Genomic DNA, 19,310 nt, shown 5'->3' on the forward strand with positions numbered 1-19,310 from the left:
TCAACTGAAATTGTATTGCAACTACATTAAATTAATGCTATACACCTGAAATGGTTCTGTTGTTACACGACTTAGAGACAGCCCCTATGTGATCAATTACTTCTTTGCTGCTTGTTTTCCTACCCACCACCCCTACCGTTAATTTCAGTGTCTTTTGTGGTTCTAAAAGGAATTAGTTTCATTTGTTAGTGGTGGTGTATATCAAACAGTTAACAAAGGAAGCCAATGTAGATAATTAATAAAGTTCATTAAGCTGAAAAAGTGAAACCTTGAAGAAACAAGGAACTTAAAATAAATAACTTAATGGGTTTTTTTATTGCTTTATTCTTTATTTAGTAATAGCACCCAAAGCTGCATTATATGAACACAAGTAATAAAGCGTTTATATTTTATTCTTATCAGTGCATTTCCAAATCCAGGTGTAATACTGGAAATAAGTAATGCTGTCATACCATGAGCACAGGGTGTAGATCACAATGATTCCTGACTTAAACTCAATCCCAATGTAAGAAAAGATGAAGTTGCAGTTTATGTATGAAACTTGTAACCTATGGAACTGTGGCCATTTCTGCTTCCACAAAGCACCAGAACAAAACAGCAGCTGTAGGAGCTGTAAAAATAACATACTTAATTATACTTTTTGCATCACTTTATTGAATACTTCATGTTGGACGTACAACTTATAGCTATAGTGTGTGTTGGCTACAATGCTACACAGAGAATGTGTATTGCTGTTATTACAGAAATGGTCATGAAATGTATGGACCTGTCTGCATGTTTAACAAAATGAAACAGCAATACAATAAAACTGCACCACATGTGAATATTGTAAAAGGTTAAGTTATAAAGTAATTAATTAAAAAATCCAACTATTTCAATTGAAAAAAGTATATAAAATGTAGTAAAACATAAATTACATTTAAAGGTCTGTACATGATTAATCCTGCAAATAGAAGCACAAAACAAGAACTTTGTACAGTATAGCTCATTTTGGTCTTCTTAAGTTTGAAAATTCATTTTCAGTAAAGAGGCAGGAAAAAACAGGGTTTCACATGCAACCCAGCAGTAATTGTGGTAAATCAAGTAAGTCTATTACCCCGCACAAACCCAACACCTTTACAATGTAGGAACATATATGTGGAGCCCTTTTCTATACTTGATAACCAATACGCAATTAAAGTTGGATTGTTAAGTTAGTGCACACCTACAATATCCCCTACAATATCCCCATTTTTGGTTAACAGTGTATTAAGGCTGCTTGCTGCTGAAAATACACAGCAGAGAAGGGATACTTCTATTCAGAAATGCAGTCAGATGATCTCGCTTGGAAGCTTCTGTCACAGTCAATCATTGCGAATGATGAAAGAAACCCATCCTCTTTCCTCTCATGTTATTCCACAGGATGTTTTGGATGCTGTAAGTTTATGTGGATTGAAAATAATTTTGATAAATTCATGGTAGAAAATTCCACTGAGGGCTACTATAAAGAAAAGAAGTCCACTGCTGGCTTGGGAGGTCCCTAAGCCACAAATTGTTGGCGTCTGGGGAAACACCCCGGGGAAATTCTATAAAGTAAGTTGCCCTTGCAGTCTTCCCTGGGTGGACATTATCATTGACCTTTCAAGACATGCTACGGGGCTGGAGAGACCCATGGTCTGACTCAGGACAGGCAGTTTTATGTTCAGTTTCCCCCTTTTTCTGGTTATTATAATAAAAACACAGATCACTATTCTCAACTTGGATTTTTTCAGACTCAAAAAGCAAACAATAATTTTGTGTCTATTATCTCAAAGAGATAAATACTATGAACTAAGCTGTCCATCACATCCAGGGCACTTCTTCATGCTCAGAGCAATTCTGCAACTATATATGGATTTCTTTTTGTGTTATTGGTTTAAGCGTAATTCATTAACATTACACTCATATACCATGATACACACGATGTGCAATGCTACTCTGCAACATGTTGCACAGCAACAGTACATAACTGAAAAGCAGCTTCCCTTAATAACTGTAGGACAATAAAAAAGATTCAACCTATCAATTCTATACCATACTACGTGCAAAATCTGATGGTCGAAATGGTCAGTAAACCCAGTATATCATTACTGCTGCACTTTATATGGATGTAGGTTTTTTTTGCTTTGTTTCTTTTAGTCAGATTAAAAAAACTGCTATTAAGATTAAGGAACTACAGTCTCCCTGCATAGAAATTATGTGAAATTCTTAGTAATGAGGCCAAATTCCTTAGGCTTCTGATTGAATTTCTGCTTCAGCCATCTGAAGCGTGTCATTATCACCAAGCAACTCTGTTTCAGGTACAGAGCCCTCCTCTTCCTCCTCCTCCTGGACAGGATTCTGGGTGATGTCTTCTATTCCATTGTGTGTATCATCTGTGCCCTCTGAGAGCAGAGCAGCTCTGTCGGCTGCTGAAGTGTTGGAAGGTGCTGTTGTTACATAGCCTGTGCTGGTAGATCCGCTCCCACTGTGGTGGGAGCCTGGCTTGGGAATGATCTGGGGAGGCATCTGCTGAGGAGCCATTTGCATTGGAATTTGAACAGGGTAAAAATTTGGCAAGTAAGCACCATAGGCAGGCATCGGCTGGTAACCATTGACTGGAATGTAGAGCTGAGGAGGTGGGACCATTGGCCTCATCTGCCCTTTCATTTGTATGAACTGTGGTTGTGGGAAAGCTGATGTTTTCTGCTTTGGTCCAATGTACCTAGCATTGCTGATGTTGCTAACAGGGCTTGTGCTGAGAGAACTCGTTTGCGTGGTGTTGCTTGCCCCAGAGGTTTGCGCTGAGCTGTTGTAATTAGAAAGATTTCCCCATGTTCTTAGTCTGTTGTGTATATCTTTAAATCTTGGTCTTCTGTTGGGAAATTCATTCCAGCACTCCAACATCAAAGTGTATATCCATGTGGGGCAGTCATCAGGACATGGCAAAACCTGTCGACTCCTGATCATCTCAATAACGTCCTGGTTAGAATAACCACAGTAAGGCTGCAAGCCATAGCTGAAAACTTCCCATAGCACAACTCCATATGACCATATATCTGAATCAATAGAAAACTTGCCATACATAATAGCTTCAGGAGACATCCACCGGATAGGAAGAAGGGAATTTCCCATCAGTTTGTAGTAATCAGCAGCGTAAACTTCCCTGAAAAGGCCTAAATCAGATATTTTCACATTCAGTTTATCAAACACTAGTATATTTCTAGTGGCCAAGTCCTTGTGGACAACATGATGGCTTGAAAGATACTCCATTCCTGAAGCTATCTGAGTCATTATGTGGAAGAAGTCTGCTGGTTCCAGAGTGGATTTTACTGTTTTGTCATCATCAGTGCTGCCAACATCTGAATGGGGTGATCTCATCACCAAAAACTCATGAAGGTCACTGTGGGAACAATAACTAAAAATCATGCTTATGGGTTGCTCCTTTGTTACAATTCCCAGCAAACAAACAATGTTTGGGTGCTGTAATCGCGATCGCATCATTGCCTCATGTTTGAATTCTTCCCGAAGAGCTAGTTCTGCTTTGTCTTTTAGTGTCTTGATAGCAACAGCTTGTGTCTGTTCACCTGGTGCTGTTCCAAAAAGATGACCCTTGTAGACTTTGCCAAATCTCTCCTCTCCTAGCTCCTCAGTAAACCGCACAGTGGACAGATTGATTTCTTTAAGTTTAGCCTGAAATGAAGAAAGTAAATCAGTAAAAATCACATTTTTTTCCAAACAGTAAAATCTCCTATTAAATAAAGGTTCCAAGTGGTTAGATGCTCCAAATGGAAGATAAATTGGGTCAAAAAGACTTTTCAGCTTTATATATTCACATCAGAATATTGATTTTAGAGTTAACCATGAAATGAGTAGTACTATTATCAGAAGTGTAAAGTGAATCATGCTGTAAGATGATGAATTTAATAATTTTTACAAAGAAGCAACCATGTTTCCTGCAAGCTAAAAGAATAATCAGTTCAGAATACATCTGACTAATGATGACATCTATCAACTGCAGCTGCACTTCCTCTACAGATCTGCCCAGAGATGCCCACTGGAGATCTGTCAGAAAAGCTGTGGGCAGTGGTTGAGGAGGCGGCAGCCTCAGGGTGAATTGAAACATCCCTCCCAGTAGAAGGAGGGACAAAACCTGTCTCTTCTGGTTCTGCAGAAGCAAATAGGCCTCTCTCCTCTGTTGTGCTACAGGGACACTCCAGCCTGTGGGTAGCAGTACACATTACCCCCACTGAGAAACAGAAGGAATAAGAAATTTCTCTCGGGCATATGAGGGAAAAGGTGGAAAAACCATGAATGAGAAAAGCCAAGAGCCTCCCTGCTGCAGTTGGCAGACAAAGAAACGGAATATGTGATGGTGACATAATGGGTCTGTTCTGACCAGTGTAGGCTGGAGGGGACTTTGAGGTTCACTTGGCATAGCTTCACATACACAGAGCACCACAGCAGGAGAGAGCAGTCAGGCTGGGAAGAGGCTTCTACAGGTGATTTGGGAACAAGCTCCAATTTTACAGAATCACAGAATCACAGAATAGTCATGGTTGGAAGGGATCTTTGTGATCAGCAAGTCCAATCATAAGAAAAACCAAAAAACACCCAAAGGCCCCAGAAACACACAACCTACACTCTCAGACACTAGAACATGCCCTGAAGTGACACATCAGCCCTTGATAGGCTGGAGAGGTGTGTCCATGCCAATCTCATGAAGTTCAGCAAGACCAAGTGCAAGGTCCTGCATCTCAGTCAGGGATAGGCTCAGCAGTGACTGGCTTGAGAGCAGCCCTGAAGAAAAGGACTTGGGGGTTCTGTTGGACGAGAAGCTCAACATGAGCAGGCAGCATACACTTGCCGCCCGTAAAGCAAATCATATCCTGTGCTGCATCAAGAGTAGCATGGCCAGCAGTTCAAGAGAGGTGATTCTCCCCCTCTACTCCACTCTTGTGAGACACCATCTGGAGTACTGCATCCAGTTCCAGAGCCCCTATTATACGAAAGATATGGACATGCTCCAATGTGTCCAAAGAAGGGCCATGAGGATGATCAGAGGCCTGGAGCACCTCTCCTATGAAGACAGACTGAAAGAGTTGGGGTTATTCAGTCTGGAGAAGAGAAGGTTCCAAGGAGACCTTATTGTGGCCTTCCAGTATCTTAAGGGGGCTAAAAAGGAAGCGGGTGAGGGACCTTTTAGGATGTTGGGCTGTGGTAGGACTAGGGAGTGGGTAGATTCAGATTCGATGTTAGGAAGAAATTCTTCACCATGAGGATAGTGATACACTGGAACAGGTTGCCCAGAGAAGTGGTGTAAGCCTCATCCCGGGAAGCTTTCAAGGCCAGACTGGATGGGGCTCTGAGCAACATGATCGAGAGGGAGGTACCCTTACCCATGGCAGGAGGGTTGGAATTAGCAGATCTTTAAGGTCCTGTCCATCCCAAATAATTATCTGATTCCATGATCTACACATTTCTTGAATACCTCTTGAATACTTTCCCAGTGCCTGACCCTTCTTTCAGTATATAATTCTTCCTAATATCCAATCTGAACATCCCCTGCTGCAACTTCAGGCCATTTCCTCTGGTCCTTGGGAGAAGAGGACAACACCCACCTCTTTACAACCTCTTCCCTGAAAAAAAAAACTGTAGCGGGCAATCAGGTCTCCCCTCAGCCTCCTCTTCTCCAAACCAAACATCCCTGCTTCCCTCAGTGGCCACAGACTGTGAACTGGACTAACAGTTTCCACCACCATCCAGACTCAGGCATTAAACCTCACCCTTAGCACACAAAATCAATGCGAGTTGTTGAATTTGTAATATTCCACAAATATTCCACAGTTTCCTAAACAGATGTTGCCAATTGTTCCAAATTAAGCATTACTTTCTAGAGCTTGCTTCTTGTAAATGCTGTGACAAAAATTCAACATTAGCTTTGAATAGGATTTTCACAAGGAGATCTGTTAGTTGACCCAGAAAATCATGTATAGGAGCTGAGATCTGTAGATAGAAGTTCAAAGCCATTTCTGTTTCACTGTCCTTTGTGATACAAAGCATTAGAAACATGTTGCACCCTGGTTCAGCTCCCCACTCAGTTGTGGTTCAGAATGCCAGTGGACTGAGCCAACAGATTAGACAAGAGACCCCATCATATATCCTGCTTTAAGCAAGCAAACTGGCCACATCATTACTAGCAGCAAAGTAGAGCTGCAGGTTGATAACTGGATCAGAAATAAAAACATTTCCAGTCACTGAGACAATAGGCAAAATGCGGATTGGCACACTGACACACTCTCTAGGGAGGCCTGCTGCTTACCAGGAGCTCATATCAAGGATATCACTGAAAGACTACAAAATCTTGTATGTCCCACTGAGTAGAGTCTATGACCTTTGGAAGAGGGGACAGGTCACTCATCAAGTCTATAAAGATTAAGTGAACCTATGCAGGGTGAAAATCAGGAGAGCCAAAGCACAGCTAGAGCTAAAACTAGCTGCAGCTGTTAGGGATAATAAAAAATGTTTCTATAAGTTCATTAACAACAAAAGGAGGATTAGGGTAAATTTCCATCCTTTATTGGATGCAAAGGGAATCTTAGTAACAAAAGACGAGGAAAAGGCTGAGGTGCTCAACACCTACTTTGCCTCATTCTTTAGCAGGGGACCTAGCTGTTCCATGGATACACAGCCACGTGAGGTAGGAGACAGGGAAGAGATGCAGAATGAGGTCATCACAATTAAAGAGGAAGTGGTCACAGACCTACTACACTACTTAGACACACACAAGTCTATGGGACCGGATGGGTTAAATCCAAGGGTGCTGAAGGAGTTGGCAGACATGACCACCAGGCCACTTTCCATTATTTACCTGAAGTCCTGGCTAACTGGGGAGGTGCCAATGGACTGGAGGGCAGTAAATGTAAGACCCACCTATAAGAAAGGCAGAAAGGAGGATCTGGGAAACTACAGACCTGTCAGTCTGACCTCGGTACCAGGGAAAGTCATGGAGCAGATCATCTTGAGTGTTATTAGAAGACATATATAGAGGATAACGAGGGGATCAGGCCCAGTCAGCATGGGTTGATGAAAGGCAGGTCCTGCCTGATGAACCTGATCTCCTTCTATAACCTGATGACCCAACTATTGGACGAGAGAGAGGCTGTGGATATTATTTACCTGGACCTCCAAAAAGCATTTGACACTGTTCCCCATAGAACTCTCATAAAAAATCTGGCTGCTCATGCCCTGGATGAGCATATGATCTGTTGGATCAAGCACTGGCTGGACAGTTGGGCCCAGAGAGTGGTGGTCAGTGGAGTCAAAACCAGCAGGGGCCAGTCACAAGTGGTGTTCCTCAGGGCTCAGTGTTGGGACCGTTTCTGTTTAACATCTTTATTGATGATCTCGATAAGGACATAGAGTGTGTCATCAGTAAGTTTGCAGATGACACCAAGCTGGTTGGAGTGTTGATCTGCGTGAGGACAGGGAGGCTCTACAGACAGACTTGGATAGATTAGATTGTTGGGCTGATGTTACTGGTATGGGCTTCAACAAGGTCAAGTGCCAGGTCCTGCACTTGGGCCACAACAACCCCAGACAAACCTACAGGCTTGGGGAAGTGTGGCTGGAAAGTGTCTGGCAGAAAAGGACCTGGGGGTTCTAATCGACAAGCAGCTGAATATGAATGAGCCAGCAGTGTGCCCAGGTGGCCAAGACAGCCAATGGCATCCTGGCTTGTCTTAGAAATAGTGTGACCAGCAGAAGTAGAGAGGTGATTGTCCCCCTGTACTCAGCACTGGGGAGGCCACACCTGGAATGTTGTGTCCAGTTTGGGGCACCTCCATTCAAGAGATATCGAAGTGCTGGAGCGAGTACAGAGAAGGGCAAGGAAGCTGGTGAAGGGCCTAGAGAATAAATCTTATGAAGAATGCTTGAAAGAGCTGGGAATGTTTAGTTTGAGGCTGAGGGGAGACCTCATCAGTCTCTACAACTACCTGAAACGTCATTGTAGAGAGGTTGGTGCTGGTCTCTTTTCACAGCTAATTAGTGACAGAACAAGAGGGGAGGCTTCAGGCTGCAACAGGGGAGGTTTAGGAAAAAAAATTTCACAAAAAGAGTGGTTAGACACTGGAATAGACTGCCGAGGGAGGTGGTTAAGTCACCATCTCTAAATGTGTTTAAAGGTCATTTGGATGCAGGTGGACATGGTTTAGGGGAGAACTTTGTGGAGCAGGGATGATGGTTGGACTCGGTGATCCCAAGGGTCTTTTCCAACCTGAATAGTTCTGTGATTCTATAATTCTACTATCCACTCCTGCTGTTTAACGGGGGCACCAGTGATACAGTGAGAAGCAATTTGAAGACCATCAAGAAGGATTACAAAGGACTGGGAGTGGCAGTGAAGGACTTGGGAGCACTGATAGTCTTTTTGTTAATCCTCCTAGTCAAAAGGAAGGGGCTTGAAAAGACCAGTTAAATTGGGGAAATCAATAAATGCTTACAGGAGTGGTGCCAATGCCTGGGCTTTGGCTAGACGATAGGAGTTGCTTTGAGAAGCCTGGTCTCCTAGGGGCTGATGGGGTTCATCTTTCAGAGAAAGGGGAGAGCATCTTTAGCCATAGGCTTTCTAATTTAGTAGAAAGAGCTTTAAATTAGTTTCTAGGGGAAGGGGATCTTCTATCCATCCCACTGCCACCACTTTGAGGCCAGTGTCTCGAAGTAATAGATGCCCTGGGCATGGAGAAGGAGGACAGGCCAGCAGGAGAACACCTAAAATCCAGGAGAATGTAATCCTAGTCAGTACAACAGCTGTAATGGGAGCCCAATTTAAATGTCTCTGTGCAAATGCACATGGCATGGTGAACAAACAAGAGAAGTTTCAGATGTGCACACCTGCAGGAACATGATGTTACTGGCATCACTGAGACGCGGTGGGATGACTCCTGTGACTGGAGCATGGGCATGGATGGGTAAAAGCTCCTCAGGAAGGACAGGCAGGGGAGAAGAGTAGGGGGTGTTGCCCTCTGCATCAGTGACCAGCTGGAGTCCATGGAGCTCTGCCTGGGGGTGGAGGAGGAGCTGACCAACAGCTTATGGGTCAGGATTACAGGGAAGACAATTGCAGGTGATATATTAATTGGAGTCTGCTACAGGCCATATGCCCAAGAAGATGGAGTGGATGCAGCCCTTTATAGACAGATAGAAGTAGTGTCATGTTCACAAGCCCTGGTCCTCTTTGGAGATTTCAATCATCCTTACATCTGTTGGAGAGACAGCACAGCAAGACACCAGCAATCCATGAGGTTCCTGGAGTGCATTAATGACATTTTCCTTCTCCAAGTGGTAGAGGAATCAATGAGAAAAAGCGCTATGCTGGACCTTGTTCTTGCCACCAAGGATGGGCTCGTGGGGAACATGAAGCTCAAGGGGGCCATGGCTGCAGTGACTATGAAATGGTGGAATTCAGGATCTTTAGGGCAAAAAGAAGGATATGCAGCAAGCTTTCTACTGTGGACTTCAGGAGAACAGATTTCAGCCTTTTCAGGGATCTGCCTGGTAGGGTACCACGGGATAAGGCCCTGGAGGGGAAAGGAGCTCAAGAAAACTGGTCAATAATGAAGTATCATCTCCTCCAAGCGCAGTAACAGTGTGTCCCAACAAAGAGGAAGGTGGGCAAGAATGCAGGTAGGCCTGCATGGATGAACAAGGAGGTCCTGCAAACTTAAGACAGATGTAAAAAGGAAGTCTACAGAAGGTGGAAATATCCCAGGTTGCCTGGGATGAGTACAAAGAAGATCTGCAAGCAGCTAGGGATCAGCTTAGGAAAGCTAAAGCCCAGAATTAAATCTAGCTGGAGACACAAAGTGTAACAAGAAAAGCTTTTACATGTATGTTAGTGATAAAAATAAATCTTGGGGAAAGGAAGGAAACAGGAGACCTGGTCATGTGGGATATGGAGAAAGCTGACGTACTCATTGACTTTTGTGCCTCAGTATTCACTGGCAAGGGATCTGGCCACACCACCCAAGTTACGGAAGGCAAACACAGGGACTGCGAGAAGGAAGATCCACCTCCTGTAGAAGAGCAGAGTTGAGATCATGTAAAGAAGCTAAAAGTGCAAAAGTCCATGGAACCTGACAAGATCCATCCATGGCTCCTGAGGGAACTGGCAGATGAAGCTGCAAAGCTGCTTTTCATCGTATTTGAAAAGTCATGGCAGTTTGGTGAATTTCCCACTGACTGGAAAAGAGGAACCATAACTTCCATTTTCAAAATGTGAAAAAAGGTAGACCTGAGAGCTACAAGCCTTTAAGTCTCACCTCTGTGCCCAGGAAGATCACAGAGCAGATCCTCCTGAAGGTGCTGCTAAAGCATATGGGAAATGAGGAGATGGTAACTAGCAACCAGCATGGCTTCATAATGGGGAAGTCCTGCCTGACAAACTTGGTGGCTCTACAATGGAATTACAGCATTGGTGGACAAGGGAAGAGCAACTTATGTCATCTATGTGGACTTGTGCAAAGTATTTGACACTGTCCCACATGACATCTCAGCCTCTAAATTGGAAAGCTATGGATTTGATGGATGGACCTCTCAGTGGATTGGCTGGTTGGTTGAACTCAGAATAGTGGTCCATGGCTCGATGTTCAAATGGAGATCAGTGACAAGTGGTGTTCCTCAAGCATCAGTATGGGGACTGGTGCTGTTTAACATCTTTGTCGGCGACATGGACAGTGGAATTGAGTGCAAGCTCAGCAAGTTTGCTGACACAGGCCAGTGTCGTGTCGTTGACATGCTGGAGCAAAATAAGACCATCTAGAGGGACCTTGACAGGCTTGAGAGATGGGCCCATGCCAACCTCAGGAAGTTCAAAAAGGACAAGTGCAAAGTCCTGCACTTGGGTTGGGGCAATCCCAGGCACAATTACAAGCTTGGCCGAGAGTGGACAGAGAAAAGCCCTGAGGAAAAGGAGTTGGAAGGTGTTGGTTGATGAGAAGCTCAACATGAGCCAGCAATGTGTGCTTGCAGCCCAGAAAGCCAACCATGTCCTGGGCTGCATCAAAAGAAATGTTACCAACAGGTCAAGAGAGGTGATTCTCTCTCTCTACTCTGCTCTTTTGAGACCCCACCTGGAATACTGTGTCCAGTTACAGAGCCCCCAGGACGGGAAGGTTATGGAGCTCTTGAAGAAAGTCCAGAGGAGAGCCACAAAGTTGATCAAAAGGTTGCAGCACCTCTCCTGTGAAGACAGGCTGAGGCAGTTGGGGTTGCCTGGTTTAGAGAAGGTCTCTCTGGGGAGAACTTACAGCAGCCTTCTGGTACCTGAAGCAGGCCTACAGGAAAGCTGGGGAGGGACTTATTATAAAGGCATGTAGTAAGAGGACAAAGGGTTAATGGCTTTTAAACTGGAAGAGAATAGATTTAGGTTAGACATTAGGAAGAAATTCTTCACTATGCAGGTGGTGAGACACTAGATAAGGTTGTCCAAAGAAGTTAAGGAGGCCCTGGAAGTGCTGAAGGCCAGGTTGGATTTGGCTTTGAGCAACCTGGCCTAGTGGGAGGTCTCCCTGCCCATGCAATTGGGTTGGAACTAGATTACCTGTAAGGTGCCTTCCAAGCCAAACCATTCTATGATTCTGTGAAGGGTAAAATAAAATAAAATAAAATACTAGGTTCTGAAAGCTGTTGCCTGAGGCCAGGATTTGCAGATACAGTCAACAAGTGCAAGACCCAGTTTTCACTGAAAAAATGGCCAGCAGATTATAAAAATTATAAAGATTATAAAAATTATAAAGATTGGGTCACTTACAACACAGCTCAGTTTGAACACTGACCACCTGAGATACTGAAAATCACAACACTTTGGAAATATGTGGCCTAAGTAAATTCTGGAAAAAATACCTGTTTGTGTTGATTAATGAGCGGCATTTCCATGTCCTGGCTAGGAGAAGCCATTAGCTGGCGGCGCTGTGGTGTAGCAGCCGATGCTTTCTGCTTGTTTCTGCACATACAGACCAGGAAGAAAAGGCAGGCGATAACCAGAGGGATGGCTATGCTGGGAACCAGGATGTAGAGGATTCCCATTTTACTACTGTCACGTGGACCTGTCAGGCACAGAATTGGTCATTGTTCACAAGAAATATTTTTCATGCATTCAACATGAAAAAACCCACCACCAACAAACCAAACCAAAATACAACCAAAACAACTATGGGGTAATTATTAATACTTTCATTTAAAGAAAAAGTAAACTCCTGTAGTTTGAAAGCAGAAGTTGAGGGAACTGGCAGATGAAGCTGCAAAGCTGCTTTTCATCGTATTTGAAAAGTCATGGCAGTTTGGTGAATTTCCCACTGACTGGAAAAGAGGAACCATAACTTCCATTTTCAAAATGTGAAAAAAGGTAGACCTGAGAGCTACAAGCCTTTAAGTCTCACCTCTGTGCCCAGGAAGATCACAGAGCAGATCCTCCTGAAGGTGCTGCTAAAGCATATGGGAAATGAGGAGATGGTAACTAGCAACCAGCATGGCTTCATAATGGGGAAGTCCTGCCTGACAAACTTGGTGGCTCTACAATGGAATTACAGCATTGGTGGACAAGGGAAGAGCAACTTATGTCATCTATGTGGACTTGTGCAAAGTATTTGACACTGTCCCACATGACATCTCAGCCTCTAAATTGGAAAGCTATGGATTTGATGGATGGACCTCTCAGTGGATTGGCTGGTTGGTTGAACTCAGAATAGTGGTCCATGGCTCGATGTTCAAATGGAGATCAGTGACAAGTGGTGTTCCTCAAGCATCAGTATGGGGACTGGTGCTGTTTAACATCTTTGTCGGCGACATGGACAGTGGAATTGAGTGCAAGCTCAGCAAGTTTGCTGACACAGGCCAGTGTCGTGTCGTTGACATGCTGGAGCAAAATAAGACCATCTAGAGGGACCTTGACAGGCTTGAGAGATGGGCCCATGCCAACCTCAGGAAGTTCAAAAAGGACAAGTGCAAAGTCCTGCACTTGGGTTGGGGCAATCCCAGGCACAATTACAAGCTTGGCCGAGAGTGGACAGAGAAAAGCCCTGAGGAAAAGGAGTTGGAAGGTGTTGGTTGATGAGAAGCTCAACATGAGCCAGCAATGTGTGCTTGCAGCCCAGAAAGCCAACCATGTCCTGGGCTGCATCAAAAGAAATGTTACCAACAGGTCAAGAGAGGTGATTCTCTCTCTCTACTCTGCTCTTTTGAGACCCCACCTGGAATACTGTGTCCAGTTACAGAGCCCCCAGGACGGGAAGGTTATGGAGCTCTTGAAGAAAGTCCAGAGGAGAGCCACAAAGTTGATCAAAAGGTTGCAGCACCTCTCCTGTGAAGACAGGCTGAGGCAGTTGGGGTTGCCTGGTTTAGAGAAGGTCTCTCTGGGGAGAACTTACAGCAGCCTTCTGGTACCTGAAGCAGGCCTACAGGAAAGCTGGGGAGGGACTTATTATAAAGGCATGTAGTAAGAGGACAAAGGGTTAATGGCTTTTAAACTGGAAGAGAATAGATTTAGGTTAGACATTAGGAAGAAATTCTTCACTATGCAGGTGGTGAGACACTAGATAAGGTTGTCCAAAGAAGTTAAGGAGGCCCTGGAAGTGCTGAAGGCCAGGTTGGATTTGGCTTTGAGCAACCTGGCCTAGTGGGAGGTCTCCCTGCCCATGCAATTGGGTTGGAACTAGATTACCTGTAAGGTGCCTTCCAAGCCAAACCATTCTATGATTCTGTGAAGGGTAAAATAAAATAAAATAAAATACTAGGTTCTGAAAGCTGTTGCCTGAGGCCAGGATTTGCAGATACAGTCAACAAGTGCAAGACCCAGTTTTCACTGAAAAAATGGCCAGCAGATTATAAAAATTATAAAGATTATAAAAATTATAAAGATTGGGTCACTTACAACACAGCTCAGTTTGAACACTGACCACCTGAGATACTGAAAATCACAACACTTTGGAAATATGTGGCCTAAGTAAATTCTGGAAAAAATACCTGTTTGTGTTGATTAATGAGCGGCATTTCCATGTCCTGGCTAGGAGAAGCCATTAGCTGGCGGCGCTGTGGTGTAGCAGCCGATGCTTTCTGCTTGTTTCTGCACATACAGACCAGGAAGAAAAGGCAGGCGATAACCAGAGGGATGGCTATGCTGGGAACCAGGATGTAGAGGATTCCCATTTTACTACTGTCACGTGGACCTGTCAGGCACAGAATTGGTCATTGTTCACAAGAAATATTTTTCATGCATTCAACATGAAAAAACCCACCACCAACAAACCAAACCAAAATACAACCAAAACAACTATGGGGTAATTATTAATACTTTCATTTAAAGAAAAAGTAAACTCCTGTAGTTTGAAAGCAGAAGTCACCTTAACCTCCCCCTCCTCTCCATAATTTTTCATTAAATTTTTCATGAGGTTTGAACAGACATAGCAACTAACAGTATGAAGATAAACTAGAACCCTGCTTTTATGGTATTGACTGTAACAGTATGTGGTTCATTTCACTTTAGTTTTGAGGCTTCTGGTTCTGAAAACTGCAGAGCATACAACAGAGTGTCACGGTATTATCTTGTTCAGTGTATGAAAAACAACAGAGTAATCATTACCACAGTATATAAAGCAGTGAATGTGATAAACCACAGAACAACATTGCAGTTTGGCCTTCTTGCCCAACTTCAGCCATTTCATCAGGATTTTGCTCAATTCTGCCTGGAATAATATAAATCCCACTTCTCACCAGCTGAGATATTATTTGTTTGGTAGTTAATAGAATTAAAGTGCTTTTATGTTACAGTGAGACATGAAAAAGCCCTCCTATTTTTTGATATATTTTTTTTTTCTTGATAATTTGTGACTGTAGGAAAGCACAGTTATGTCCAAAATGTTTATTGGAATTGCCTGGGATGTTTCTGCAATCTGTGGTTTTGCTATTTGTAGCTACTGCTTTCACCACAACCACATCATAGTGTTATCTTTACACCATGTTACATGCAACATATAAATTATTCTGTCAAATCACGTTATTGTAAAAAAATGAAGGAACTAAGAAATGTCAGATCAGTTTTTAGCATTCTTAAATATTCAGGCAATCTGTAACAAAACCACTTTTATAGCTTCCAGGATATATCTGCTGCTGCAGGAAGTATGTTTTGATTCCTAATTAAGCTCATCATTAAGTTGCTTTGTCATGTCCAAATAGTATTAGCACTGTAAAAGCTGTAGGGTGAAGGCTGTGCCAATACAGGGAAGTGGGGGGCCAGTATTACCCTGTGAAAGCTGTGCTTTTTACATTTGCGATCAGTTGTACAGCACAGAGCCACCAGTACATAGTGTAGGACTTTTCTGATAGGATCATCTGTTTTATGAAGTCTTTACTTTGCACTTCACAAGGTTTCCCTCCAACCAAGCATGGCGCTACATCTCCCTCTACAGGGAGATGCCGGCAAGATACCACATAGTGACAGCAATATACCATTGAGTACTTCAAGCAAATCAAACACATACAGGCAATAAGTACGTCAAGTATGGCATTTGGCAAGTTAGAATACAAACTACTGCTGTACTGTTAATTAGTATCACAGCTTATGCATTCCACACAGTAAAAATGTGTCACAGTATTTCAGCTACAAGCTCCGAACTCCAGAAAATATTAAACCTTTACCACATAAAACAAGGGTGTCACATTACAGCAAGTGAAACATTTGGAAGCATAACCCTTTCAAGTGAATTGTACTTGTAACAATAAGGAATATTCAAAATTACAAAGGATTCAGGGCAGTAGTAGGGGAAAATAGAAAGAGAATACATACTACAAGAAGGTATGTCACACAGTTCCATGCGTACGTTTTTATTCTTTGTAAAACACCAGGGCCCATCCATCTGACCTCCAGGATTGCGGCAATACGCATGTCCTCCACCTAGCTCTGGAAACTGTGTGCTTGTCAGATCATGGCTGTGTGGACTCTGAGAGTCCCAGAGTTGACAAGTGTGGCCAGACTTCGTAACAGTGACTGTCCCTCTGTAGTCTGCTCCTGAACCGTTGTAGCACTGATGATCTGCAACACAGTTTGAACAAAAAGTTGTAAATACCAGCACAATCAAGGGCCACCAAGACCAAAGTGGTTGAAGGGCATATACCATATATGTAAAAAGTACTTAAATTTATGTACTTCAGGATTTAAATGAAAGCTATGGGTTTTGAAAATTCAGTGTTGTACTCTTAAACCCAGTTATTTCTGGGTTCGTCCCTGACATGTCTCAGCTTTTTGCTTTACACACACTGACATTTGGTAACTCTGAATGCACTCTGAATGCAAACTGATACTGAGGAGCATATATGGACCTTTTGATACAGGACAAGTTAAATTAAATTAAAGATATGGGTTTCACTTCAGAAAAAGTTCTTAGATGCCAACAGTGTAAAATTCCTGCAACTTTTATTTCTCATAATCTTCCTGTCTTTCTCACACTGCTCACTTCCCAGAGAAATTAGTGCTGCATTTTCTAATGCATCTTGCCAATGTTTCCTTTTTTTCTTTAGAAAGAAGGGACTCAGGTTTTTCTTCTCTTTAAGTACATCACTTCCATATCTGTGAACTCCTATCTTTATTCTCTCTCTTTTTTTTGCTGCTATCATCTCTTCATACTTTCTGAGTCCTTGTCTTCCACATTTATCACCTGTTCTGAATTTGCATTTTTCTTTATGTTTGCAGTATAACCTTGTGCATTTTTCCAAATCTGCCTCCCCAGCAATCAGGAATACAGCTCTGTCAAAGCTCATTCTCTAAATACTAAGGGTACTGACGCAGCAGCTGTTCTACCAGAGCGAGCACCACTGGCTCTAAGGATCACTGATTACTTTTGCCAGACTTTTTGTTGGTGCTACTCTCTACTGATACCACTTCCTTGGCTGATTTGTCTTTATAATTGTTTTCTCAGTTATTTCTGCTTCTCAGTATATTATTGCCTTACTAGCACACAGCTAGTCTTCAATGTCCAGTTATGACATGACTCATACTCCTAGCTGTGGATTCAGACAATGGATATTCAGAATAATCTTATCACACTATATACTTCAAATATCTTTGAGCTTCCTTGTTGAACATTGTAACACATGGTGATTAATCGCTAGGAAATGATGTAGGCAGAAAAATTGTCAGCACATAATTACTGACAATGAAACAGCCCATTTACTCCTGGATGCGATTATAAATTCACAGAAGAGAGATCGATGTTGTCATCCATCCTGTGGTGGTGAAGAAAGACAATTTCACTCCTTGCTAAATTTACAGGATTAATATTCCTGTGGATTTCCGTATAGAAAGACTGAACATTAAATGTTTAATTTCTGAACAGATTTTTCCAGTGAAGCTTCCACAACTTATTGATGGTTTATTGATAAGTAAAGAGAACTCACAAATAGCTTCATGGGGAGGCTCATCTAGAAAGGCAAGGACTGAGCCAGAGATGGGGGCAGGCATGTGGGAAGGGAAGCCTGCAATGCATTACTGCCCCTCAGAAAACTGAATAAAATCTGTTGCGTGAACATGGAGTTTTACAGCCTGGTGTGACTGATATAACCCTTTTCTAAACTAAGCAGCATCCCTTTAAACTTCCTTGCTATTCTAACTGTGCAACAATGGAAGATTATGGTCAGTATTAATATGATAAAAAATAGTAGCATTCAGTATAGCAGTACTTTCTTTACAAAAAGAATGACTGATAAATATCGTCTCTCAGACTCAACCTGAGGAAGCAACAAACCCTATTTTATCACAGTGATGAAACACTCAGACTTACATTGGCTCAGTCTCTCCACTGGGATCCCAATTCTTATGCAGTTGGCAGCTTCCAAGGTGTCAGGTCGTGGGAGATCCTCACACTTAGGCAACTGTAGCTGCATCAAGATGAGGGGGTTTGACCTAGCAATGTTGTACTCCTGCCTACAGAGATCATTCTCTAGAACTTCACATTCATCCCGGCACAGCTCCCGTGGCTTAGGGGTCCGAGACAGCTCATCACACAGGGGAAACACAAAGTGGCAGAAGGATGGTATAGCGAACTGTGAGCACTGATCAGACAAATGTGTGGAAGTGCCAATCATGGTAAATGCAGCTGGAAAGGAAGAAAAATACTGCTTAAGTTTTAATTCATGAAAAGCATGAGAAACAACATCATTTTCCTGTAAATTTGCCTTTTACAATGTTCGTTTTTTCTAGAGGGTCTGAAAGGTCTAGTGAGCAGCAGGGAAATTAGGTTATTCTATAAAGCAGAGCTGACAACTGCAGAAAGCAAACCCAGCATAAGAGTGTCTCTGATGTGTGCACAGAGCTTGTAGAACCTCAGTTACCTAAGTGACTAGCATTAAGCGAACTGTTGGTGCTTGAATAATTTTAACTGAAGGGATAATGAGTGAAAGCAAGATACACCTACCAAGACATTGATATATATTTCTGAAGTTCTTAATTAGGTAATATCTGAAAAATATCCACTAGCTCCTTCTCCCATAGACATTTTTATCAATAAAAAAGACAAATGTTTGTCAAGTCTTCACAGGCAAAAGGAAGTGTGCCACTCGTATTTGAGGAGATACTGCTATTAAAGGACATTAAATGCCTAAGAGGCAGCAGTTTTGGGAAAAATTAATGTTATCAGTCTCAGCATACAGACCGCGTTAAGATGAAAATCATCATGAATTAGTAATTTAATACGCTTCTTTAACTCTCATCATGTACGCCCTAACATTTACCTGAGAGTTTTCTTGTACATTGCAAAGAAAAGACAAATACGCATCTGCATCATGTATCAGAGAATGAATCAAATGTTAAATGTATGAACATTGATTCCCACACTGAATAGCGTAATTTGTGAGTGAGGCTTGCTAGACTGCACATATCACCAACTTGCAGTGTAAAATGAGTGAAAAGGAGCCATTCGAGTCATTCAACAGTCTACTTACAACCTACAGAACAATTATTTCCTGCTTTTCCAGCTCTGTCCTTTCAATCATCTACTTTTTCCTGCCACCTGCTATCAGAAAGTCTCCTGTCTCTTCACCACACATGCAGCAAGCAGCCCCAGCTGCAGTCTTTTATACTGTTTACAACTTTGCTTATTTTAATACAGGAATATTAACACAGGGATATAACAATTTATCAGTCAGGGAACGAACACTGCATACAAGCAAAATACCAGGCCTTAAATGACAGCTGTAATGTATGCTTGTTATGAAGACCAACAGAGAAAAAATAAACCTGGAGGAGTGAAGTGGTCACTTCAGGC

General features: G+C 42.7%; 1 protein-coding gene across 1 annotated transcript in view; it reads right to left on the minus strand.

Moving 5' to 3' along the window:
* Positions 1-2,247: 2,247 nt before the first annotated feature.
* The window catches only part of ROR2 (receptor tyrosine kinase-like orphan receptor 2), a 54,680-nt gene continuing 37,617 nt past the window's right edge, over positions 2,248-19,310 (minus strand). The window contains exons 5-8 of the mRNA XM_009995266.1: positions 17,829-18,143; positions 15,839-16,084; positions 14,020-14,222; positions 2,248-3,690 (exon numbers count right to left, since the gene is read on the minus strand). Coding sequence (XP_009993568.1) covers positions 2,248-3,690; positions 14,020-14,222; positions 15,839-16,084; positions 17,829-18,143 — 2,207 coding nt within the window. The remainder of the gene's footprint in view (positions 3,691-14,019; positions 14,223-15,838; positions 16,085-17,828; positions 18,144-19,310) is intronic.

This window comes from Chaetura pelagica, unplaced genomic scaffold, assembly GCF_000747805.2.
Source record: "Chaetura pelagica isolate M959 unplaced genomic scaffold, ChaPel_1.0 scaffold204, whole genome shotgun sequence".
Lineage (NCBI taxonomy): Eukaryota > Metazoa > Chordata > Aves > Apodiformes > Apodidae > Chaetura > Chaetura pelagica.